Source organism: Marmota flaviventris, chromosome 9 (genome assembly GCF_047511675.1).
Source record: "Marmota flaviventris isolate mMarFla1 chromosome 9, mMarFla1.hap1, whole genome shotgun sequence".
In the NCBI taxonomy this organism is placed as follows: Eukaryota; Metazoa; Chordata; class Mammalia; order Rodentia; family Sciuridae; genus Marmota; species Marmota flaviventris.
Genome location: NC_092506.1, coordinates 60,954,481 through 60,980,515, shown reverse-complemented (window position 1 = coordinate 60,980,515; position 26,035 = coordinate 60,954,481). Strand labels below are relative to the sequence as shown.

The 26,035-nt window shown below is 39.0% G+C and overlaps 1 protein-coding gene across 1 annotated transcript in view; it reads left to right on the top strand.

Annotated features, from left to right (window-relative positions):
* The window catches only part of Clpb (ClpB family mitochondrial disaggregase), a 139,733-nt gene that overhangs the window by 43,291 nt on the left and 70,407 nt on the right, over positions 1–26,035 (top strand). Inside the window, exon 4 of the mRNA XM_027942617.2 lies at positions 10,867–10,970. Within this exon, the coding sequence (XP_027798418.2) occupies positions 10,867–10,970 (104 nt within the window). The remainder of the gene's footprint in view (positions 1–10,866; positions 10,971–26,035) is intronic.

The following is a 26,035-nucleotide window of genomic DNA, read 5'->3' as shown; positions in this document are numbered from 1 at the left end:
GTGTAGATTTATAGAAAGTTATTTTACTTGATGTGTTTTAAATATAATTATGTAAATTAAACATGTACAATCGTAATGGGCTACAATCCATTACTGTCACTCATTTTAATGTTCAAATTGTCCCAGATTTTACAGCTAGTATTTTTAACCTCTGAGCCACACATGGCTTTTAACCTTCTAGGAAACAGAAGATTAATGCCAGTCATACTCCAAACTGTATATAAACTAAGAGTAAAGGGCGCCAAGTGAAAACTTGGCATTGTACTTTAAACATAGATTTTAACTGTTTAGAGACCCTTCTCACTTTTTATTGAGCTCTTAATCCATATTCTTGATAAATTATCTGTGAAAGTAATTTTTAAATCCTTTCAGGTAATGTAATAAACACAAGAGACTTACCTAAGTTTGTTAGATCAGATGCAGAATAACCACAGTAATTTAGTAACATTTAGCAGAACTCTTAAATATGCTTACACTTTTAACCTAGAACTTTTGTCTCATAGTAATTTATCCAAAGGAAATAATCCAAGATATTGTGTCATTGGAATATTAAAAACAATGTTTTACAATAGGGGATTGGTTAAATAAAGGATGATCTTATAGTGGAATAATATATAGCCATGTAAAACAGTGTTGTTGACTTTAATACATGGAGGGTTGTATTCAGAGAGAAAGTTTATACATGATCCCATTTTTGTAAATAAATATTCATTGAAAAATTAGAAGGATGTTATGTAGTCTAAAACACTTTCTTTGGGTTATCAGTATTTTATGGTTTATTATAGTGTACATGAACTCTTTTTTTATTTGAGAGGGGAGGAAAAAGAAAGTATTAGCAGGAACATTACATAGTAGAAGAAAAAAGAAGGGAAGCTACATACATGGAATACTTCTTAGGCCAAGTGCTATAACCCTGTGGAGTCTCTGCCTTTGGTTTTACTTCTTACAGTCCATTCTCAGAAAGCCACTGGAGTGATTTTTTTTTTTTTTTTTTTCTAATTGCAAAGGTTTGGGAAGAAATCCACCAAACTATAAATAGTAGTTACTCTTGGAATTTAGATTAAGGAGATGGATAAAAGGGGAGACCTTCAATTTTTAATTTTGATCTTTTAATATGGTCTGAATTTTTAAAAATATATACTTTTTTTTTGTAATGAGGAAGAAAACATATATGATCTTGTCACTTCTGCCTTCATCTCCCACTGTTATCCTCTCAACTCGAGTTCCTTCCTTCTTCAGTAAAGCATTGTGATCTTTTGCCTCCAGGATGTATTGTGTCCTTCCACTTTACTCCCTTCCTATTCTGGCTAGCTGCTTCAAGTCTTAAAGATCTCTTCCTCTGAGAGGCTTTCCTTCCATTTGTTTCTTTCTTTATTTTTATTTTATTTTATTTTTTGCTAGGGGGTGGCAGATGTAGTGAGGGAATAAAAAGGTCTCATAATGTAGTCCAGGCTACCCTGGAAGTCTTGGGCTCTGGGCTCAAGTGATCCTCCAGCCTCAGCCTCCTGAATATCTGGGACTGAAGGCACCTGGCTACTCATTTTTTTTTTTAATTGACCAAAATTATTTATTATGCACAACATGTTCTAAAATATGTTTATATTGTAGAATGGTTAAATTGAGCTAATTAATGTGTATTAATGTACCTACTTGCCATTTTTGTGTGTGTGTGTGTGGTGGGAACATTAATGATTTACTCAGCAGTTTTCAAGGGTTAATACATTGTTATTATCTCACTATTTTGTATATGTTTTACATCATAAGATCTCTTGAACTTATTTCAACTATCTGAATGAAATTTTGTATCCTTTGACCAACATCTCTCAAACCTCCCTCCCCTAGCCCCAGCTTCTGGGAACCACCATTCTGTACTGCTTCTATAGGTTTGTTTTAGATTTCATGCATAGGATCACGTGGTGCTTTTCCCCTGTGCCTGGCTTGTTTTCACTTGACATTAAGTCCTCCAGATTCACCCAGTCACAAATGACAGGATTTTCTTATTAAAGGCGGAATGGCAATACATATACACCACATTTTCTTTATCCATTCATTTGCTGATGGACTCTTAGGTTGATTCTATATCTTGGCTCTTGTGAATATATACAGGTATCTTTTCAAATACTGATTTCACTTCCCTTGGGTATATACCCAGTAATAGGACTGCTAACTCGTTGTTGTTCTGTTTCTAGTTTTTGAGGAATCTCCATGTTTTCCATAATTGACTATTCATTTACATTCCCACTAGCAGGGTTCACAGGTTCCCTTTATCAATATCCTTGCCAACATTTTTCTTTTATCTTTTTGATAATAGTCATTATAACATGGGTGAAGTAATATCTCAGTAAATTTTAATTTGCTTTTTCTTGAAGATTAGTAGTGTTGAACATTTCTTTCATATGCCTGTTGATCATTTGTTTGTTTTCTTTGGAGAAAAATCTATTCTGGTCTTTTGCCCATTTTTAATTGGGTTATATCTTGCTATTGAGTTGAGTTCTGTATATGTTTTAGATATTAGATTTTTTTTTAATCAGATGTATGGTTTAAAAATGTTTTCACCCATTCTGTAGGTTGTCCATTTACTCTGTCAGTTGTTTTCTTTGCTGTGCAGTAGCTTTTTAGTTTGATGTAATTCAATTTTTCTATTTTTGGTTTTGTTGCTTGTGTTTCTAAGGTCATATAAAAAAATCATTTCCCAGACCAATGTCACGGAGCTTGTCCTCTGTGTTTTCCTTTGGTAGTTTCAAGTCTTATCAAATTATTAGGTTTTGCTTAATCCATTTTTTTAAAAAAATATTTTTTAGTTGTAAATGGATCTTTTATTTTATTTATTTATTTATAAGCAGTGCTGAGGATTGAACCCAGGGCCTCACACATGCTAGGCAAGTGCTCTACCACTGAGCCACAACTCCAGTCCCTTGCTTAAACCATTTTAAGTTGATGTTTTTATATGTTTTCGGACAAGAATATCTTTTCATTCTGTTTGTGGATACTCTGTTTTTCCAACAGTATTCATTGAAGAGATTGTCCTTTCCCCATTGTGTGTTCTTGGCACCTTTGTTGAAAGTCAATTGTCCATAAATGTGTGGATTTATTTCTAGGCTCTTTATCTACTCCATTAGTCTCTGTGCCTGTTTTTGGGCCAGTACCATTCTGTTTTTTTTTTTCACTATAGCTTTGTAATCTATTTTGAGGTCAGATAATGTGATACCTCCAGCTTTGTTTTTTTTTTCTCAAGATTGATTTGACTATTCAGGGTATTTTGTGGTTCTACACAAATTTTAGGACTATTTTTTTCTATCTCTGTGAAAAATGTCATTGAAATTTTGATAGGGATTACATTGAATCTGTAGTTCACTGAATAGTATGGACATTTTAAACATATTAATTTTTCCAATCCGTGAGTACCATATATCTTTCCTTTTATTTGTGTCTTCCATTTCTTCCATCAGTGTTTTATAGGTTTCAATATATAAGTCTTTCACTTCCTTAAATTTATTCCTAAGTATTTTATTTTTTATACCTATTGTAAATGGGATCATTTTCTTGATTTCTTTTTCATATGGGTGTTAGTGTATAGAAATTTTACTGATTATATATTGATTTTATATCTTGCAACTTTACTGAATTCATTTATTAGTTCTAACAATTTTTTTCCCTGAGGAATGTTTAGGGTTTTCCGAATATACAATCATGTAATCTTCAAACAGACAATTTAAATTCTTTCTAATTTGAGTGCCTTTTATTTCTTTCTCTTTCCTGATTGGTGTAGCTAGGGCTTTCCATACTGTGTTGAATGGAATGGTGAGAATAAGCATCCTTGTCTTGTTGCTGATCTTAAAGGAAAAACTTTCTCAGTGTTTGACTATGATGCTAGCTGTGGGTTTGTCATACCTGGCTTTTATTGTGTTTAGGTACATTCCTTCTGTTCCTATTTTGTTAGAGCTTTTATCATGAAAGAATGTTGAATTTTTCAAATGCCTTTTGTTTACCTATTTAGATGAGTATATAGGTATTGTCTTTCATTCTGTCAGTGTGATATATTACTTATATAGATTTGTACATGTTGAGCGCTCCTTGTATTCCTGGGATAAATCCCACTTGGTCATATAAACAATCCTTTTAATGTACTGTTGAATTTAATTGTTACTTTATGAAGAATTTTTATTTCTATGTTCATCAGGGATATTGGCCTGTAATTTTCTTATGTAAGTAACCTTCTCTGGCTTTGGTGTCAGAGTAATGTAGGTCACATAAAATGAGTTTGGAAATATTCCTTCTTGTTCAGATCTTGGAAGAGTTTAGAAAGTATTGGTATTAATTCTTCTTCAAATATTTGGTAGAATTTGGTAGTGAAGCTATCAAGTTCTGGGCTTTTCTTCAATGGGAGACTTCGTATTACTGATTCAGTGATCTTGTTTTTAGTCAGTTCCAATTTTCTATTTCTTTATGATTAAGTCTTCATAGGTAGAATATGCCTAAGATTTATCTGTTTCTCTTAGGCTATCCAGTTTGTTGGTGTATAATTATCCGTAGTCATCTCTTAGGATCCTTTGTGTTTCTGTGGCATCAGTTATAATGTCTCCTCTTTTATTTCTGGTTTTATTTATATGAGTGTTCTCCCTTTTTTCTTAGATTATCTATTTTACTTGTCTTTTCCAATTTGTTTTAGTCAGCTTTTTTTGCTGTTGTGACTAAAAGATTTGACCAGAACAACCATAGAGGAGGAAGTTTATTTGAGGGCTCACAGTTTCAAGGTATTGCTCTGTAGAAGGCTGGCTTCATTCCTCAGGGCTGGAGATGAGGCTGAACATCATGGAGGAAGAGGGTAGCAAAGGGAAGCAGCTCACACCATGATGATCAAGAAGGAGAGACTCCATCCCTGGATACAAATATATACACCAAAGCTACGCCCTAATTCCCACCTGCTCCAGCCATACCCTACCACTTCAGTTACCACTCAGTTAATCCCTATCAGGGGATTAAATCATTGATTGGCTAAAACTCTTAGAACCCAATCATTTCTCCTCTGAACCTTCTTGCATTGTCTCACACATGAGCTTCTGGGAGACATCTCACATCCAAACCATAACACAACTCTTCATTTCATTGACCTTTTCTGTCATTTTTCCAGTCTCTATTTCATTTACTCCCCCTCTTCCCAGTCTTTATTATTTCCTTTCTTCTAACTTTGAGCTTAATTTGTTGTTTTTGTAGATCCTTGAGGTATGATGTTAGTTTGTTTATTTGAAATCTTTCTCTTCTTTCAATCAGCACATTTATTAGTTATTAGCTTCACTCTTGGAACTGCTTTGGCTGCATCTCATTTATTCTCATTTGTCTCAAGATAGTTTCTAATTTCCCTTTTAATTTTTTTATTGAACCATTGGTTATTCAGGAGCATATTGTTTGATTCATCTTGTATTCATGAATTTTCTGAAATTTTCTCCTGTTACTGATTTCTAGGCTTATACCATTATGGTCCAAAAAGATACTTTTTTTTTCTGTTGAATTTTATAGATTTTTTTAAAATTAATTTTTAAAAATTTATATATGACATTATATATATAAATTTATATATAATGGAAGGCATTATATTCATATTATACATATAGAGCACAATTTTTTATTTCATACGTTGTATGCAAAGTATGTTCACACCAAGTCATGTCTTCATACCTGTACATTGGATAATGATGATCATCATATTCCACCATCATTAATAACCCATGCCCCCTTCCTCTGCCCTATATGGAGTTCATCTATTCTTCACATGCTCTCTCTCCCTATCCCACTATGAATCGGCCTCCTTATATCAAAGAAAACCTTCAGCATTTGGTTTTTTGGGATTGCTAACTTCACTTAACATTATCTTCTCTAACTCCATCCATTTACCTGCAGATGCTATTATTTTATTCTCTTTTATTGCTGAGTAATATTCCATTGTGTATATATGCCACATTTTTTTTTATCCATTCATCTATTAAAGGGCATCTAGGTTGGTTCCACAATTTAGCTATTGTGAATTGTGCTGCTATACACATTGATGTGGCTGTGTCCCTGTAGTATGCTGTTTAAAAAGTATGCCCTAATCTCCATCATGTTGGATTAGGCCCCAACTTCCTTAATAAGACTCCTATAGTGCAAGAATTAAAATCAAGAATCAATAAATCGGATAGATTTAAACTAAAAAGTTTCTTTTCAGCAAAAAAAAAAAAATCTCTGAGGTAAATAGAGAGCCTACATCTTGGGAGCAAATTTTTACCCCTCACACATCAGATAGAGCACTAATCTCTAGGGTATGTAAAGAACTCAAAAAGCTAAACACCAAAAAAACAAATAACCCAACCAATAAATGGGCCATGGACCTGAACAGACACTTCTCAGAAGATGATATGTAATCAATCAACAAATATATGAAAAAATGTTCACTATCACTAGCACTTAGAGAAATGCAAATCAAAACTACTTTAAGATTTCATCTCACTCTAGTCAGAACGGCCGCTATAAGAATACAGACAACAATAAGTATTGGCGAGGATGTGGGGAAAAAGGTACACTCATACACTGCTGGTAGGACTGCAAATTGATGCAGCCAATATGGAAAGCAGTATGGAGATTCCTTCGAAGATTGGGAATGGAACCACCATTTGGCCCAACTATCCTTCTCCTTGGTCTGTATCCACAAAGATACTTGGTTTGATTTAAGCCTAGAGAATGTTCTGTGTGCACTTTTAGAACAGTGTGTATCCTGTTACTATTAGATGGAATGTTCGGTGTACTTTGTTAGGTCTATTTGGTATAAAGTGTCGTTTAAATTCAGTGTTTTTATATTGATTATCTCAATGATGATCTATCAGTGGCTAAAAGTGAGGTATTTTAAGTCCCCTCCTATTATTATATTATAGTTTATCTCTCCCTTTAGATCTGTTAATAGTTGTTTTATTACACAGGTCTTTGATGTTGGGTGCATATGTATTTATAATGGTTAAATCTTTTGATTAACTGACCCCTTTATCATTATATAATAACTTTCTTTGCCTCTTTTTACAGATTTCAGCTTAAAATGCATTTTATCTGTTATAAACAGCTATTCCTGCTATCTTCTGATTTCTATTTGCATGAACTATCTTTTTACATCCCTCACACCTTCACTCTGTGTTTTCCTCAGGTGAAGTAAGTCTCTTGTAGACATCATATGCTTAGGTTTTGTTTTTTAATCTATTTAGTCACTCTTTGTCTTTCGATTGGAGAATTTGATCTATCTACATTCAAGATAATTCATGATAGGTAAAGACTTACCTGCTACTTGGTTTTCTTTTCTTTTTTTTCTTTTTCCTGGTTGTTTTGTAGATCTTTGTGCCTTTCTTCGTCTCTTGCTGTATTTTTTGTGATTGTGTGATTTTCTTTAATATTTTCTATCTTTTTTGTATCTACTATAGGCTTTTGCTTTGTGGTTACCATTAGGCTTTTCGTAACAGGCTGTTTATAGCTGATTACAACTTAACTTTGATCATATACAAAAACCCTGAGCTTTTATCCCACACATCCCCGCATACATTTTGGTTTTGATGTTGCAATTGACATCTTTTTATATTGTGTATCCCTTAAATTTATAATTGTTTTTTTAATAGTTTGTCTTTTAACTTTCATACTAAAAATATTAATAATTTAAACATCACCATTGCAGTATTATTTTGAATTTGTATACTTATTTTTACCAATGAGTTTTATACCTCATATGTTTTTGTGTTACTTATTAGCATTTTTCTTTTTCAATTTGAATTCAATTCAATTTGAATAAGAATTTAGCATTTCTTATAAGACAGGTCAGGTGATGACATACTAAATCAGCTTTTGTTTGTCTGAAAAAATCTTTAACTCACCTTCATATCTTAAGGACAGCTTTGCTGAGTATGGTATTTTTCATTGACAGTTTTTTCTTTGAAGGAAGTTTCATGGCCTTCATGGGTTTTTTTGTTTGTTTGTTTGTTTGTTTTCTTTTACTTTTACTTCACCACTGTTCTTGTGACCTGCAAGGATTTGGCCAAAAACTCTGCTGTTAGCCTTATTGTATACTGCCTCTTCTCTTACTGCTTTCAAGATCCTGTCTTTGCCTTTTTTAATTCTTAATTTCAGTGTTAGGATTGACCCAGGGCTTCGCACTTGGTAGGCAAGTGCTCTTCCACTGAGCTACATCCCTAGTCCTGTTATTTCTTTAAATGGGCTTTCTACCCACTTTGTCTATTTTTTCTCCTTCTTGAACTATTATAATTTGGCTCTTTTGATGCCTTCCCATAAATTCTGTAAACTTTCTTCATCCTTTCTTTTTTCTCTTTTTTAAGCTAATAGATTCTTTCTTGTGCTTGATCCATTTTGTTGCTGGTGCCCTGTGTTGCATTTTCCATTTCATTCTATTCATTGTATTTTTCAGCTCCAGATTTGGCTATTTAGAATTTCAATGTGAGTGACATTTTTTATTTTGATCATTTTCTATTTCACTGGTTTGCTTCTCTGAACAGAATTAACAAGTTTAGAAGAGAAAATACATTCTACCTTCTTGATTTTTGTTGAGGTTCCTAAAATATTTATTTTAAATTCTTTGCCAGGCAGATCATGAATCTCTACTCCTGTAGGATTACTTACTGTTCCTTTATTTTGTTGTTTGGTGATGGTCACATTTTCCTGATTGTTCCTGATCCTTATGGCCATGAATTGGTGGCTGCACATTTTTTAAAATACCTTTGCTTTATTTATTTATTTATTTTTATGTGGTGCTGAGGATCTAACCTAGTGCCTCACACATGCAAGGCAAGCACTATATCACTGAGTTTGCAGCCTCAACCTGCTGGCTGTACATTTGAAAGACATAAGGAGTAATTTCAATCTTAAAGACTGGCTTTTTCTGTAAAAGCCCCTCTCCAGTCAACTCTTCCAGAGATTCTGGGCAGGCCATCCTGTGCAGTCTATGGTGGGCTTGTTGTTGGAGCCCTCAGGCAGGGTGACATGGGGCCTGAGTAAGTGTGTAGGCCTGACACCAAGGTCAGTTGGTTGGGCCTGGAGCCTCTATCTACATGGCCTAGCCTGAAAACCTGGGTCCACAAGGACTGACCTTGTACTGGGGTGGATCTGGAGCCTAAATCTGCAAGGGCTGGCCTGCCACTGGAATGAACCTGGCACCTGGATCCACAGGGTCTGAGTCCATGGGATTCAGCCTGGTTCCTGGAATCTAAAGGGTTTGTCCTAGAGCAGGCCTAGACTTGGATCCACTGGAGTCTAGGTCCATGGGGAACAGCCTGTAATCTAGGATTGGTATGGTGCTGGAAAAGTATAGAGTCTGGCTCTACTGAGTCTGTTTTAAAGCCTGGAATCATGGATGTTGTTCTGGAGCCTCGGTGTGCAGGTGCTAGCCTAGAGGCTAGGTCTGTGAAGACTAATCTAGGTCCTGGGACTTTAGGGGAACCTAGGTCCAGGAACCTAGGTCCACAAGGGTAGTCCTAGAACCTGGATCTGTTGGGGCTAGGCTAGTGCTAGGTCTGCATTCTGGATCTGCTGGAGTGTGGGGCTTCAGAGACCAGCCTGGAGTGTGGGGCTGTAGGGACCAGACTAAGATTGGGAAAGCTTGGTACTTGTGTTTACTAGTACTGAGATAGGCCTGAAGCTTTTGGCTGTATGAACCAGCCTGGCTCTGGGCTAGGCTGGAGCCTAGAGCTGCAGAGGCTATCCTTGTACTAAGAAAGCATGGAGTGTGGGTCTCACGCTGCCCACCTGATGACTAAGGCTCTAAGGGTGCTAGAGCAGGCCAGAAGTCCAAGTTCTTGGGGTCCAGCTCAATCCTGGATAATGAATCTGCAAGGTGGGCCTAGTGCTTGAGTCTGTGGGAGCTGTCCTGGTGCTGGGGCTGCTCTGAAGCCTGGGGCTGCTAAGGTTGGCTTGGCCATACATAGGTCAAACCCTGTCTGTAGCAGGACGGACTTAGAGCCTGGGACTGTGTTACTTGGCTTGGCATCGGGGCGTGAAGACTTTTCCTAAGGTATTGGCCTTGGAGTCTGGAGCCATGGGGACTGTATGGTACTGAATTTCACAGTAGAGGGAGTGGTTTCAGGGTTCAAGGCAATGACGAGTTCTCAGTTTCCTTTCCTTCCCACACATGAAAGATATATCTCCATTCTGTGCTGCCTCAATTTGGGAGTGGGTGACAGGAATAAAGTAAAACTGATCTTCCTACCTTCAGTAGGAAGTGTTTCTTATTTTTCTGCTATACTTAGGTGCTGTAATATTTCACCTGTTTTTTTTCATCATCTTCTGTGAAATCTATTTTCACAGATGGATAATAGTTTAGTTCAAATTGATGGGGGGGCGCATGCAGCAAGCGCTGGAAATCCCTGTTCTGCTCTCTTGGTGACATTCTGCTTGGAGGCCTTCCTTGATTCCCCCCCCTTTCCCCCTTTTCTGCACATAGTATTTCTCCCATCACAATCTTTATCACACTTAACTTTAATTTTATGCTTTGCAATTTTCTTCCCAGCAGACTGTCAGCCTCATATGAGCATGGACCCCAGCATCTAGGATAGTGACTAAGACATAGTAGGCATTTGATAAGTATTTATTGAATGAATAAGTTCGTAACCCATATTTATGGAAATTGGGCCTTAGGAAGGTGTTGAGTAATTTGTCCCAAACCTCTTACCGATAAGTTTCAAAACCTATTTTCCTGCATTGTCTTTTATACTCCCAGAGTTGTGTTCTTTCCTCTGTACCACTCACATGAGCAGAGACAGACTTAGTCCCCAAACATGCTTCCAGATCTGAGTCTGCCTCGTGAGCCTTTACTGCTTTTGATACTTCTGTCTTTCTGGTTTCTTCCAGTGTGGTGCAGGTCCTGCTTGCTGCTGGGGCTGACCCAAATCTTGGAGATGATTTCAGCAGTGTTTACAAGACTGCCAAGGACCAAGGAATCCATTCTTTGGAAGGTAAGCATGGGCTACCTTGTTGCTCAGGGAGCTCTCTCCCATGGCTTCCACCAATCTTGCTTTGTGCCAGCACTACCAGCAACTCTGCAAGTCCCTTATCTCTGGGAACCCATGGATATCTCAAAGGACTTGGAATACATGCCCTTCACAGTTCCTCTGGCTCTGTAATTTAATCACCTCAAAAGATTGGAAAAGGAAACAGAAGCCTGAGTTCATCACCTAATTGTGGCACATTTCACCTGTTGTTCTTCTGAAAGTGCCTCAACTGGGCAGCCTGAGAAGAGTGGACAGTAGAGCAGATTTAAATAACTTCATGAACAATATATTTGCTCATCTTTTACTTCCTGCAGACTTATCCTGCCCAAGAACTAGAAAACAGCCTTATTGGTTTCCTCAACCTCAGAAGTCCCTAAATACTGAACTGAATAATTCTTTTTCTATATGTACAATCCCGGTTCTGGGATTGGCCCCTTGCTTTACTGTGTAATCTAGGAAAAATAGTGAACCTTCTTTGTGCCTTAATGTCTGTGCTTATAAAATGGGGTCATTGTGAGTGCCTCTTCTGGGATGTTGTGTGGGTGATAGTTGGAACAGAAGAGGTGATGTGCCAGGACTTGGTCACCTATATGTTGGAAGGCACCTAGGCATGTCAGTCCACATTGCACAAAATGGAGTTGAGAAGATAGGTTGCTTTGGCTACAGACAAAAATGAGTGTTTTACATTTGAGTTTTTGGTTGTGCAGACTGTCCCCGCTTCCTGCCAATTGTTCTGGCTCTTTCAGAGAGACTGAGATTCCTTTGAAACTTCCAGGAGTAGAGCAGCGCAGCAGGGGCTGCTTTAGATTTGGCAGTGATATCAGGAGAACAGACATCCTTGCTGACTGTCTGAGGGTCAACCTGAACCCTGGGTGAGAGTTAGACAAGGAGAGCAATGCATTCAGACCCCAGAGCTGTCAGTGAGACCATCAGACTGACATGGGTATGTGTGGCCCACAGCAGGAAAGTTACTACTGCTCCTGAAAGTTTCTCAAGTCAGTGGCATGGAGTGTCCAAGAACATCAGGGTACTGCTGCCCATGTGAAATGTGAATTCATCCTTCCCCATCTCTCTCCCTCTCTATTTCTCTAAACCTGGTCTTTCTGTCAAGGTTTCAGTGCAGAAGTGACATCTTCCACAAGACTTCCCTGTTATAGTCAATAATCACAGCCTGCCCTCAGCTGCTTTTTTGAATGTTCCCTAAATCTTGGCCTGTTCTATGGTTACTTTACTGCTCTCTCCTCTCCATCTGACAGTTCCATGTGCAGGCCGTGACTTGTGCCTCCTTGGATTTTCCACTGAGCTGGAGGAATTATATTCATTTTATGTTTCAAACAGGAGAATTTTGGGAGTACCAAACTAGCCCTATATTTGTTGCCTAATATGTGGAGACTCAACTTATGGGCTGAACTTTTCCTCACTCAAACCTAGCACTCCCCCAACCTCTTCACCTGCAAGATCTGTCTTTTTTCTGTTCAGGTGCTCGCACCAAAAATCAATGAGGAACATTTGTGAGAAGGCAGAACCAGGAAGGAGGGAGGGGATTCTTTGAGTACCTTCTTATTTGCTCTTAGGATTCTAGCAGTGTTCAGGAATTTTTGCTGCTGCTGCTGTTGTTGTTGTTGTACCAGGGATCGAACCCATAGCCTTGTGGATTCAAGGCAAGCACTCTACCACTGAGCTACATCCCCAGCTCATTTAATTTTTTATTTTGAGACAGGATGGCTTTGAACTTGCAATCCTCCCGCCTCAGCCTCCTGAGCTGCAGGCATGTACCATCATGCCGGGCCAGGAAATTTTTTATTTCACAGAATCTTAGGGCTATGAGTCTATCAGTCCAACTTCTGCTGTCACATTGGTTTCCACAACCTGCAGATTTTGTAGCTTTGTATTCTAATATTTCTCTCCAAAGTTATGCTCATATTCAACATATTATTTCTGGAAAGAGTCAAATAGTAAACATTTTAAGCTTTGTTGACCAGTTGGTCTTGGTTGTGACTTCTCAGCTCAGCCATTTAAGACAGGAGAAAACATGCACAGTGTACAAACTAAAGGGCATTGTGTGTGTTTCAATAAATCTTTATTTACAAAAATAGGCAGCAGGCAGGATTTGGCCCATAAGCAATAGTTTCCAACCCTGTTCTAGATCTGATCTTTTCTTTGCTTTTCTTATAACATTTTCTTTTCTTTGTATGTATTTTTCCCTTTAGTCTAACTCTGCATTCTTTTTAGCTCTTATTCCAGCCAGCCTACATAAGGTAGGTAGACAGTCAACAAAAATATTAGCAAAGGCTATCATTTTCCTCATGAAATACAGACGAAAATATTAACTCAAATTTTGTAGCTCTGCAAATTTAGTGAATAGGCTCTCTGTGGATTTTTTTATTCAAAACCATTTATTGATCATATGTCTGTGAACTGGCACTGTTTTAGATGTTGACAAGTTAAACAAGATCTCTGCCATTATGTACTTTTTCAGATTAAAATGTTTATGAAGGCTATTAACTACTAGAGTCCTAGAACACACATTCAGGACAATTTTGATGTGTTATTCTACATTCACAGCTGTAATTCTTTTCCATTCTCTGTCCCTCCATTTTGTCATGAAATTATAAGAGATTTTCTCAGATTTCTTGCTAAAATAAAAATATGTCTAGCATTTGTCTTATTTTTTTACCCAAATAAGCGTTTCTTTTTTTAAAAAATTATTTATTCTAATTCGTTATACGTGATAGCAGAATGCATTTCAATTCATAGTATACATATAGAGCACAGTTTTTCATGTCTCTACACAAAGTAGAGTCACAGTCATACCATTAGTGTCTTCATACATGTACTTAGGGTAATGATGTCCATCTCATTCCACCATCTATTCTATCCCCATCCCCCCTCCCTTTCCCTTTACCCTATCTAAAGTTCCTCTATTCCTCCCATGCTCTGCTCTCCATCCCCGTTATGGATCAACATCCACATATCAGAGAAAACATTTGGCATTTGTTTTTTGGGGGGATGTTACTGGACTTGTGGGGATGTGTGAGGAGAGGGTAAAGTAGAACAAGAGGCACATTTCCCTTATCTCTGTCTAAGCATCACAAGAAAATCACAGGTCATGATGGCTGGTCAGTCCTTCTCTTTTGGAGCATAATATTAGCATAATATTCTCCACCTAAATGCCATGATTTTATTCTCTTTTAATGCTGAATAATATTCCATTGTGTATATATACCACATTTTCTTTATCCACTCATCTACTAAAGGGCATCTAGGTTGGTTTCACAATTTAGCTACTGTGAATTGTGCTGCTGTAAACATTGATGTGGCTCCAAAGGAAATTAGGTTATTCTGGCATGTAATGTCTTGTTCTTAGAGAACCTATCCTGATGCCAGTAATCACCTAAGTGTTAAAAACTGCTAATAAAAGGTACATTCTAATCTCAAACAGGGAATATAATATATAACTAAGTAAAGTTTCAAGATCATAAAAAAAAATACATTCCAGAATTTTGTCAAGAATCATTGATAAACTCACTTGTCTGTAGCTTGCAAGATCTACCCTTCTCTCTCTCTCTCTCTCTCTCTCTCTCTCTCTCTCTCTCTCTCTCTCTCTTCTACTTCCTTCTTTTCTTTTCTTTCTTTCCTTTTAATAAAATTCCAGACTACCTCTGTCTGCCACAGTTTGGCAGTTCCTCTTATTTTCTGTGATATCAGTTTGGATTTGCACTGGTCTCCAACTTCATGTGCTCTGCTTTCTAGCTCTGGGATCTGGATAATGGCAGTCTTCAAGAATTGTGTCAGGGCTCTTCTCTCATTCCTTTTCAACCTAAATCTTTAGTTCTTTTTAACCCTTTTTCTATAAAGATACCTCATTTCTTTCTTCCCTTCAGCTGTTCATTGCCTGCCTGCTGTGAGCAAGGCACCATGCCCAGCTCTGGGTCATTCTCATTGATGAAATAGACAGAAATATTAGAATCCTGGGGTTCTCTTTTCTTTGGATTGGATTGACTTTTTTGTGGGAAGTTACTGGACTTGTGGGGATGTGTGAGGAGAGGGTAAAGTAGAACAAGAGGCACATTTCCCTTATCTCTGTCTAAGCATCACAAGAAAATCACAGGTCACGATGGCTGGTCAGTCCTTCTCTTTTGGAGCATAGAGTCATTGTCAAAGTCCATTGAGTTCACTAAATTTCTGATAAATATTTCATTGAACCTCCTCAACCCTCAGGAAGACATTCCTGTCTACCTTTTCAGTACTGTTGTGAAGATCAAGAGAAAAATATAAGATGTATGAATTATAAAGAGCTGTACAGTTGTAAATGCTTATTAATTCCATGTACTTATAATTCAGCATGCATTTACTGAGTGTCAGGCACTGGGCCAGATGCTGGGAATGTATAAATGAACATACATGGTTTAGCCCCTGAGCGGTACTCCCAGTCAAGTAAGAAGATGGACCTATGAACAAGGAATCACAGAACCGAGTGGTAAGTGCAAAGATAGCTGCACAGAGGATGTAGGCAGCGCTGATAGAGGTAGTGATGAGCTATTTCTGAGAGCAGGCTGCTGTCTGGGATGTGTCACAGGGTAAGTGACTTTGAATTGAGTCTTATGGATGAGTTGAAGATTGATAGGCCAGCTAAGAAGGATGGACCTTCTGGGCAAAGGGAACAACACATGTGGAGACATGGGGTGGGATGAGGGGGTGAAAGCATGTAGCATCATCTGCCACAGTTTTTAGGAAAACAAGAAGTAAGAGATGGGTATTATACATAGGAAAGACCTTATATGGCAGCTGGAGGGAGTTCACACTGGCCTCTGAAGGTCATTAAAGGATTTTAAGCAAAGAAAAATTGAATTCATATTTACATTTTAGATGGACTATATTGACAGTGTAGAGGAGGACTTGGAGGACAGAGATTAATAGTGGTTCTTGACCTTTTGGGGATGATGAACCCCTCTGACAATCTGATGAGATGCCTGCCATGCCCCACCCTCCAAATGCACTTAAAAATTCTGGTGGCTCCTATAGGTGATCTTTGGGAGTGGAGAAAATAGTTGTTAGGAAGATATGAGGAGGAGGTTGGGTGCTCACTGGATTGCGAGAATTGATGGAAAAGGAGGCACCTGTGGTAGCATCTCAGTTTCTGATTTGAGTGAACAGTTGGGTGTGTGGGTCTAGAGCTCTATAGAGTAATCTAGCAGGAGATAGAGATTTAGAAGGCACCAGCATTTGCTTGGAAGTTAATGTAATAGATGTAACTGAATTGCCCAAGGAAAAGATTTAAAATGAGGGAGTAGGAAAACAAGTTCCTCATTCAGAGGAGAAAAGAGCATCCAGGTCAGAAAACTAAAAGGTATCAGAAATACTTTGTATCTGTCCTGCTTGCTCAGAACAATCACAGCCTAAGAAGAAAGGTCTTTGCCCTCCTTTCAGAGGCATGCCTAGGGAAACCTTCCTCCTGTCACATGAGAACTGCTCCTTAGAATGAAGCCTGCTCGACATAGTACATGATGGGCTCTTTCACTTTTGTCAAGGTTGGTTTTTATGGATAGAGGTCAGTCTTCCTGCTTGGTATAGAAATCTCCTTGACCTGATTGTGCTTTCCATTCTCTTCAGCCCTCAGAGTGGTTCTTCAGGGGTACTGTGGCGACCTGGATAAAGGTTAGGCTTTACCACCAGTCAGTCGTGTTTCATCTAAGCTCTGTCACTGACTGGCTGTGTAATTTTGAGCAAAAGACTTATTAAGTCCTTGATTTTCAATCTTCACATTTTATAGGGTTGTTACAACAATTAGGGATAATCACATGTATTTAACACACAGTGATAGTTAATGAAGCATTTCTCTTTGGGAGAGGATTTTGGATCAGTATAAGGCAAGAAGCCTGCTTAGGAGTTAGTGAGCAACTAACTCCTCAAGGGGTAACAGGTCCATTGTCTGTCTATCAGGGATTCTTGCCTTGGGTCACTGTATTATGATCTCTAAGGTTCCTGCCAGCACTGTGATTTCTAAGGTTCTAAAAGCTCTCTGTACCACATCAGAGCAAGTAATGGACTTATAAGAAGTGGGATTTTGAGTTGGATTTTGGGGTTGAAGAAGAGAGGGAAAAAAGGAGAAAGGTATTTAAAGCAGAGGATATTGCTTGAGCAGAGGCATGTAGATGGGACAGATGTGAAAGGAACATGGAGATCACCTGCCAGCTTGTTCCCTAATTTTGGAAAAATTCCCTGCAATGCCTTGAACCCCACCCATGCCCACTCTAAGAGAGTTCCACTTGTGGCTGGTGTGGGTGATGAGCTCCAATCCTCAGGTGGAGGTAGCAATAAATTAGTGATAACAGTAAACAAGTCGCCCAGCCGGGGATGCCGCTGGCTGCTTGTAAGTAACTGTTATAAACATCTAGTGTCTGGGGCTGTCAGAAATGCAAGCGAGTACTCTGAGTTCCTCTCATATGTACAATTAAAACAATAAAACACAGCAGAAACGTGGCCAGAGCAGGCCATAAATCAGCTTCTCCTCTCAGCTCCAAGTGACAGCTGAATAAAGAGGAGTTGTGCAGAACTGGGTTGGCACAGGCCCTTCTGAGTGTAGAGTGTTGCCAGGTTGGACCTACCAAGGCCAAACCCACCCATCCAAGAGCCCCCTTCCCACAGCTCCAGAGGCTGCAGGTCCTGGCCTGCTCCAGCTGACCTCCCCATCTCTTGTCTTCAGATGGGGGACAGGACGGTGCAAGCTGGCGCATCACAAAACAGTGGACAAGTGCCCAGGAATTCAGGAGGTGGCTAGGAGTCCCCACTGGCGGTAATGGAACTGCACTCTGTACTGTAATATTTCTCTCCCTCCCTGGGACATGTTTAGGAGTGGTCTCACCTGACTAACTCATCTACTCAGTTTAAGTTAGCCACCCAGTGTATAAGTTAACCACTGTATATCCAGCTTTACCCCGGGCACAGCGGAGAGAAGGATGTCTCTGGAGAGCACAAATTGAGATGGGAATCCTGAGGCTCCCAAGGAAATAGGAATCTCTTAGAGAGCTTATTTAAAAAATAAAATAAAATAAAAACAAAAACACAGATTCCTGCCCTTCCCACTACCAGAGAGATTCTGATTCAGTGAGTCTGGGGTAGACCAGAGATTTCACATTTCTGCCAGGCTCCTACTCTTTGGAGTAGCACTATCTAGATTACAGGTACTAGTTGCTGTCTTGTACAATTGTTTTAAAAAACTCATCTGATCACTTCTCTAGAAGAGTCCTTATTTGTCACTTTAAGCTTCCCTCTTAGGGAGGCTATGTGCTTAAGTCATGGCATTGTGGGTGTGTAGTACACTAAATAGACCAGCACAGTGGGTCATGCCTGTCATCCCAGCTACTCAGGAGGCTGAGGCAGGAGGATCACAAGTTTGACACCAGCCTTGGCAACTTAGCGAGACCCTGTCTCAAAATAAAAAGGACTGAGGATCTATCTCAGTGGCAAAACTCCCCTGAGTTTAATTCTCAGTACAAAAAAAGAAAGAAAGAACAACACTTAATAGGTATGACACCTGGAACAGTATTCTATAGTTCTCAGAAGTTTTGTTTTTATTGAGATAGAACATAGAAGGAATTCCATTAATATAAGCCCCTGTTTTTGCATTCTCATCATCTTCTGCTTAGCTTTTTTTTTTTTTTTGTGTGTGTGTGTGTGTGGTACTGGGGGTTGAACCCCAAGGCCATGTGCATGCTAGGCAAGTGCTGTGTTACTGAGCCATATCCCCAGTCCACTCTTTGGAATTTCATTCAGCATCTTTGGCAGAGCCATTCAAATACTTTTTCATTCTAGCAAACAATTCTTCTCAAAGAGCCAACTGTTAATTAGAGTCCAAGAAGTGGCTTAGCCATTACCTAATTGTGTGACCTTGGGCAATTCTTTCTCTGGGCTTGTTTTCTCATCTATAGAGAATATTTTCTTCATCATAGGCTTGTTATAAGAATCAACATACTTAAGAAAGCACTTGAGAAAATACAAGGCATCATCACATGTAAAATGCTAGAAAGAATAGCAATTTATAATAAAGACTGAAGACATGACCAAAACAATATTTCACAGGGATTCATTCAGAGGTGCAGATAAAAGTACTGTCATAACTTCAGAGAAAAGAAACTCTGGCTGATACACTAGGAAATAAAATAATACTTGAGCCTCAAAATCAACAAAAGTTTTTAGGTAACTGCATGGGGGGCTGCTAGATAGCTGTGGATGAATCTAAGTGGACAATGGGAATGCTATGTCCAAAACTCTCAGAAGTGGAAATAAAAAAGTTATAATGTTTCTAGCTGGTAGTTGCATGTGTTAGGGTGCAGCATCTATACAGCAAAAGTTCTGTTTTAGACAGTGATGAGCCATAAAGATGCAGCATTAGTAGATGAGCCAGATCATTGATGCTTGGATTTTGCCCTTTAGACAGAGATGAACCTCAAAGATCCTACAGGATAGGATGCTGTAGGACCAACTCCTTCCAGGATAGAGAAGCAGGGGAGGTGGTCATGAGGCCACTGGCCACAGCAGCAGCAAGTGACAGTTGTTGATCCTGTATGTTCATGGCAACCCTAAAGTGTGGGCACTGAAGGAAACTGAAGCAGAGCAGTGATGTCAAATGCAACAGTATTATCCCCTGTTCTTGAATAGAACCCCACAACCATGTGAGCCTGCATATGTCCCTCACTAACTCTGCCAAGAACCTCTGGCTTGTCCACAGGCTTTGTAATCTCAGGCCAAAAGCTGTTTGTGCAAGTTATTTTTAATAGTGTCCCTACCTCTTCTACACCCTTATCCAGGCCCACTCAGAGCCTTGTTGCACAGCCAGGGCCAGTGGTTCTACATGTCATCTGTCAGCAGTGCCAGCCACCACAGAGTCACCACGACAGTGAACAATGTACTGTCACTCCATCAGCATTTTGGTCAACTTCAATATTAAATGTATCAGCCAGTTAGGTTAATTGTTTCCATCTTTTAGCTCTTAAAAAATATATATATATACACACACATCTCCTAGGAGAGGGAGATAGACCCATTGACATGTTTTATTAAAAAGAATAAATTTGATGCATTTATAAAAATAAGAAAATGTGTGATGGGGTGGCTAAGAACTAGTCTTGTGATTTTTAACTGATTTACATATTTTGTGTATAAATATTTTTTCATCAAAAGTTCCAAATCAGGGATGGGTCCCACACACCACACAAAATATATTAGAGACATTTATATGGATAGCAGGAAGGGAGACAGAGGGCTGAAATTTTCCAGGCACCCAGTGATTGATGGGGGCTGAGGCTCCCCCTGACGCTTTATTGAGTTTCCGATGATTATCTCTCGCTGAGACATTTTTTACAGATGACGGTCGAGCTGTCACAATGGACCATGGGGGAAAAAAAACCAACAATAATAACACTTTAATCTTTTTACTGCACTGCTCCCTAGTATCTCAGATTCATCTTCCCTGACGCACGCAGTTCATTATTCTGCCCCTCCCTAGATGGGAAATAAAGGAAAATAAATATATATGTAGACACACTTACCCACATACATACACACACACACACAGAGTATATAAAAGAGACCACCTCAGAACCAGAGAGGGGGAGAATTTATTGTTCTTTTTGCAAGTGTTGAGGTTTATTAGTAGAGATGCTGGGTTGGCTTGGAATTGGCTATTAATTACAGCATTTTGTATTTGTTTTTTATTGCAAGTTTTTAACATCTTGAAGAGAAGGCAGAAGAGAGACAAGCAGGTGCAGAGATGGGTAGTATTGAGGGACGAGTTGGATCAACCAGGTAGCAGCCACGAGGCAGAGAGGGCAGGCTCCTTCCGCTTGCTGTTGGCCTGTCCCAGAGGGTCTCTGGAGCCAAAAGAATACCCCAGTGGTTAGGATGACGCACAGTATGGGGAGAGGAGTAGTTCAGGATAATTGTAGGACAAATCAGAAGGGCCCAGAAATCTCTGAGCATGTTATTACTTAGAGTTGGGAGAGGTGGGAAGTAGAGGAAGTTCAAGCAGAATTATGGATCTATAGATAACAGAATAACAAATTCTTAGGAGTTTGCCTCACCTTTGTGAAAGTGAAACCTGGTCCCTGGAAAGCCACACCTGGCTCTGTGGTCAAAAGAAGGGTCCTGGTCCAAAGAGGATGCCACACTGACTGTCTAGGGCCACGCATGAGGTCAACAACCTATCTTCTTCAATTTCCTTGACAAACTTTCCAGTTTCTCCTTCCTTTTCATGGAGTGAGATAAGATGGGCTTAGGTCCCTTCACGTGTCTCCAGTGCTGACCCATCTTCCCTCTAATTCATCAAACCTTTTCTGAGCTTCTACTGTGTGCCAGCCCTGGGTTGAACTGGATGCAGTGATGATGGAGTGAGCAGGCTCCTCTTCCTAAGGAGAATGCTTCCAGTCCATGGAAAGAACCATTTTCAAGTAGGGGCTGGTCCTCCCGCCACAGGCCAGCATCAGTGACCATGAGTGCCTTCCCTGTATGAAGGCTAAGGAGATGTAGGAGGTACAGTGTCTATCCTTCAAGAAGCTATTTTCTTCCTGGGGAGATGGGCTTAACATCCATTTGCTAAAGCAGTATTTATTGAGCACCTGCTGAATTCAAGAGTATGCACATGAAAAAAATCTGAGAAGACACAAGACTATGTGAGAGGAAGTATCAGCTAACTTGATATATAAACCAGACATTACTAGAAAACAAGGAGGAAAAGGGAAATCAGGCTGTGTGAGTCATCAACTATGTGTGCAAAATGTAAGTAAATAAAAGAAAGACATAATAAAGCCATGTAATCACATAGAAAAAACAATAAACACCTTGCAATTGAAGAAACTCACTCAGTCATTGACTGTCACTGTGACTTGTTAAAGTTACATAACCTAAGTCTTGATTTCTTCATTTATTAAATAGCAATAATAATATGATAGCCTAATATGGTTCTTGTGAGAAAAATAGTTGTAAAGTACGGGGCACACAATAAATGTTCAATAAATGTAAACCATTATTTTCTGACTAACAGGTAGATATTTAGTTATCTGAATATTAGAGGAAGACTTTTAATCTTGGGATTTTTAGCCTTTAGGACCCTCTACTGAGTATGAAAAGGTTCCTCTGCCCTTCTACAGTATTGGTGTTTGATGTGATTCTAGCCAAAGTTAGGATGGCATCCAGAAAGGAAGTGACACACAATAAATTTAACATTTATTGAGTCCTCATTGCATGCTGGTCAGTAGGCTTAGCTCCTTACAAATATTTTAAAATACAACAGTTTATTCAGATTTAATTTATGTACTATATAATTCACCATGAAAAGTAAATGATTCACTGATCTCTAGTGTGTTCACAAGAGTTGTGCAGCCATCACCACAAACAATTTTAGAACATTTTCATTGCCTCATAATGAAACCCTACATATATTATCAGTCATTCTCCATTTCCCCTCCACTACCCCCAATTTCTGGCAACCAGTAATCTACTTTCTATCTCTATAGGTTTATATCTATTAGATATTTCCATATAAATGAAATCATATAACATATTGTCACTTATGAATGACTTCTTCTTTCACTTAGCATAGTGTTTCATCTATGTTGTAGCATGTATCATTACTTCATTCCTTTTCATGGTTAAATAATATTCTGTTGTATGGTTAGAGCATATTTTGTTTATCTATTCATTAGCTTAGAAGCATTTGGGTGGTTTCTGCTTTTTGTTGTTACAAATAATACTTCTAAAATATTTGTGTATGTTTTTGCATGGACATATGTTTTGAGTATAACTAGAAGTAGAATTCTGTGTTTTCAGTCTTTTTTGAGGATATGTCAGATTGTTTTCCAAAGCAGCAGTACCATTTAACATTCCCACCCTCTATGTGTGAGGGTTCTGGTTTCTCTGTGTCCTCATTAATACCTATTATTGCCTGTCCTTTTCAGAATAGCCATCTCAGTGGGTGTGAAGTGGCATCTCACTGTGGTTTTGATTTGCATTTCCCTGATGGCCAATGATGTTGAGCATTTTTTTTCATGGGCTTTTTGGCCACTTATATATCTTATTTGGATAAATGTCTATTCATATTCTTTATCCATTTTTAAATTGGGTTTGCTATGGAATCTTATGAGGTAGAAGATATCTCAGTTTTACGAATGAAGAACTGGAATCTCAAAGATGTTAAGTATTCTGACCAAGTCACATAATGAGTTTTGCTTCTCAGACAAATTTCAGCCCCCAAGTTTCTTTCTTTCTTTCATACACATACACACACACACACACACACACACACACACACACATACATTTTTCTTTAGTTGTAGTTGGATAGAATATCTTTATTTTATTTATTTTTATCTTTATGTGGTGCTGAGGATCAAATCCAGCACCTTGCATGTGCTAGGCAAGCACTGTACCACTGAGCCACAATCCCAGCATCCCCACCCAAGTTCCTTTCTAATATGTGATGTTGCCCACTGAGGATTCATGGTAGGATCACCAGGATCCTCTTATGAGGGTTTTGACCAGCAGGAAGGGAGCATGAAACAGAGGAGTAGAAAATCTACTTGGATAAATCCACCAGGGATGGGTAGGAGAGGACTGTGAAAGTCAGCAGAGGAATATGGATATGTTGCAGGTTCCAGGATAGGGGAATACATGTTAATTAAAAATTATCATTTTCTAGGTACCAGTTTAATCCTATTCTTACTAAACAACATCATCTCAAATTTTCACAGCAACCCAACCCAATTAGTGTACACTATTTTACCAATGAGAAGCTTGTGGCCTAGGAAGATGAAGTAATTTTCTAGAGGAAGAAATTAGGATTAGAATCGAAGTCTCTCAGGCTCACGATGATGAATTATTTGCTTTTAGAGATACTCCATAAAAGACAGAATCTTTTTATATTATTTAAGCTCTTGAGGGGAGAACCCATTCTCTATCCCATGGCACAGCCCATGGAAAGTACTTAAAGTGTGGATGAACAAAGAAACAGACTGCAGTGTGTTGTGTAGGATTTAATTCCAACTGGGATTTTTGAGAGGGGTGGTATTAGGAGGTATTCTAAACATGGGGTTTGAGGAGAACATTCTGTTGCCCAGAGGACCTTGGCTTCCTTGGAGCAGGACCTCACAGGGTGGGTTTGGCTAGGCTTGTGTGTTTCTGAGACCATCGAGGCAATTGGTTCTCGGAGTGATCTCAGGAGCTCTGTATATTCCCAGGTCCTGCCTTTGACTCCAGATGGCTGGAACAGGGACCTAATAATTGATATATTTGCATCAGTTACCCAGGTGACTCTGTCCCCACTAAAGTCTGAGAACTACCTTAAAGAAACACTTTTCTATTTTAAAAACAAGAAGCTTTGGGGCACAGAGGGATTGAGCCACATATTAAGTTAATGTAGAGAAAGGGCCAATCTTGAACTCAGTTCTCTTATCTCTTGGTCTGTTGCACTTGCTGATCTTGAACTGTTTAATTTGTTAACAAAAACCATGCCTATAGCTTTTATTATCTAAGTCCAAACCCCTGTCAGGATCAGGGCTCTACCTGCCTGGACAACCTCATCTCTACCCATGGCTTCATCTACCTTAACTTGGTATTCCAGGCTCGCTGAGGGGCTCCCAGGTTCTTGAATAAATAAGTGATACAGTTTTTACTCTCTGGCCTTTGCAAATGCCACTTCCTCTCCCCAAATGCCTGTTTCCACTTTTTATATGGCAAGCTTCCCCTCATTCTCAGGATGATTCTTCTGAGTGACTCCTCTCCTGGCCACATTACATTGTGCCCATCTTTGCTCCCATGAGACATGTGGTCCATATCATAGCATTAACTAAACTGAAGGAGCTCAGTATTGGTGTGCTCATGGTAGTTGGATAGGTGAAGACTCATGTGAGTTCATTGCCGAAGCTGCATGAAATACTGAAGTTATGCTGTATATAGTACAGAAAATATTGTGAACTAGTTACTGTCACCCCTGAGGAGCCTAAGATATAATTGTGGAAAGTCAGAACAAAAGGGAAAAATCTAACATAAGAAAGTATTATAAGCAGAGTTGTAAGACAATAAATAATTAACTTCTAAATGGTGACCTACAGTCAGTCCACAATACAGTCATTCAAAGCAGAGCTGGGAGGATGGCAACTTCCTGGGAGAGGAAAACTTGAATTGAGTTGGGATTTGTTTGTTTGTTTGTTTATTTTTCCTACTCCTCTGCCAGGGGATTAATATCCAGAATATATAAAGAGCTCAAAAAGTTTAACCAAAATAAAAACAAACAACCCAGTTAATAAATGGGCAAAAAGAACTAAACAGTCATTTCTCAAAAGGCAAAACACAAATGGCCAACAAAAATATGAAAAAATTTTCAACATCTCTAGCAATTAGGGAAATCTCACGCGAGTCAGAATGGCAGCTATCAAGAATACTATTAATAATAAATTCTGGCCAGGATGTTGGCAAAAAAGCACACTCATACGTTGTTGAATTGGGTTTTAAAGAGCAGGCAGGATTTGGAGAAGGGAGAAGGGCCTTCTAGGCTGTAGAAGGAAGAGAAGAGTATTAGCTTCTCCAGGGACAGTCTCCTGTTGACCCAGCACAGAAAACCTCCCTCACCCCCAGTGTGAGAGGCAGAACTGATGGCTCCCACTGAGGTTGAGGGGCAGCCTGCTGACCCGGCAGCAGGATGACTGTCACTCAGGTTGCAGTGGGGATTTAGTGAGACAATTCATTAAAAACACTTGCCATGAGAAGGCTCTGTTTCTCTCATAGTATGAACTCCCACAGGAAAATTAATGGATATATTTACTTTATGCTGGTTTGAATGGTGGTGAGAAGCATGAAAATGATGAGACAACACGCTCATTCAAATTGGAATCCCAGGCCCCTCTACTTTCAGACAACACCACAACTCTCCCTCCACACACACTGCAGCTGGACTCCCGAGCGGTGGGGGCAGTGCTCTGATTCTGTGTGTAGTGCTAACGACAGACACCTCAGCTACATCCTTCTATGCCTAGAGGC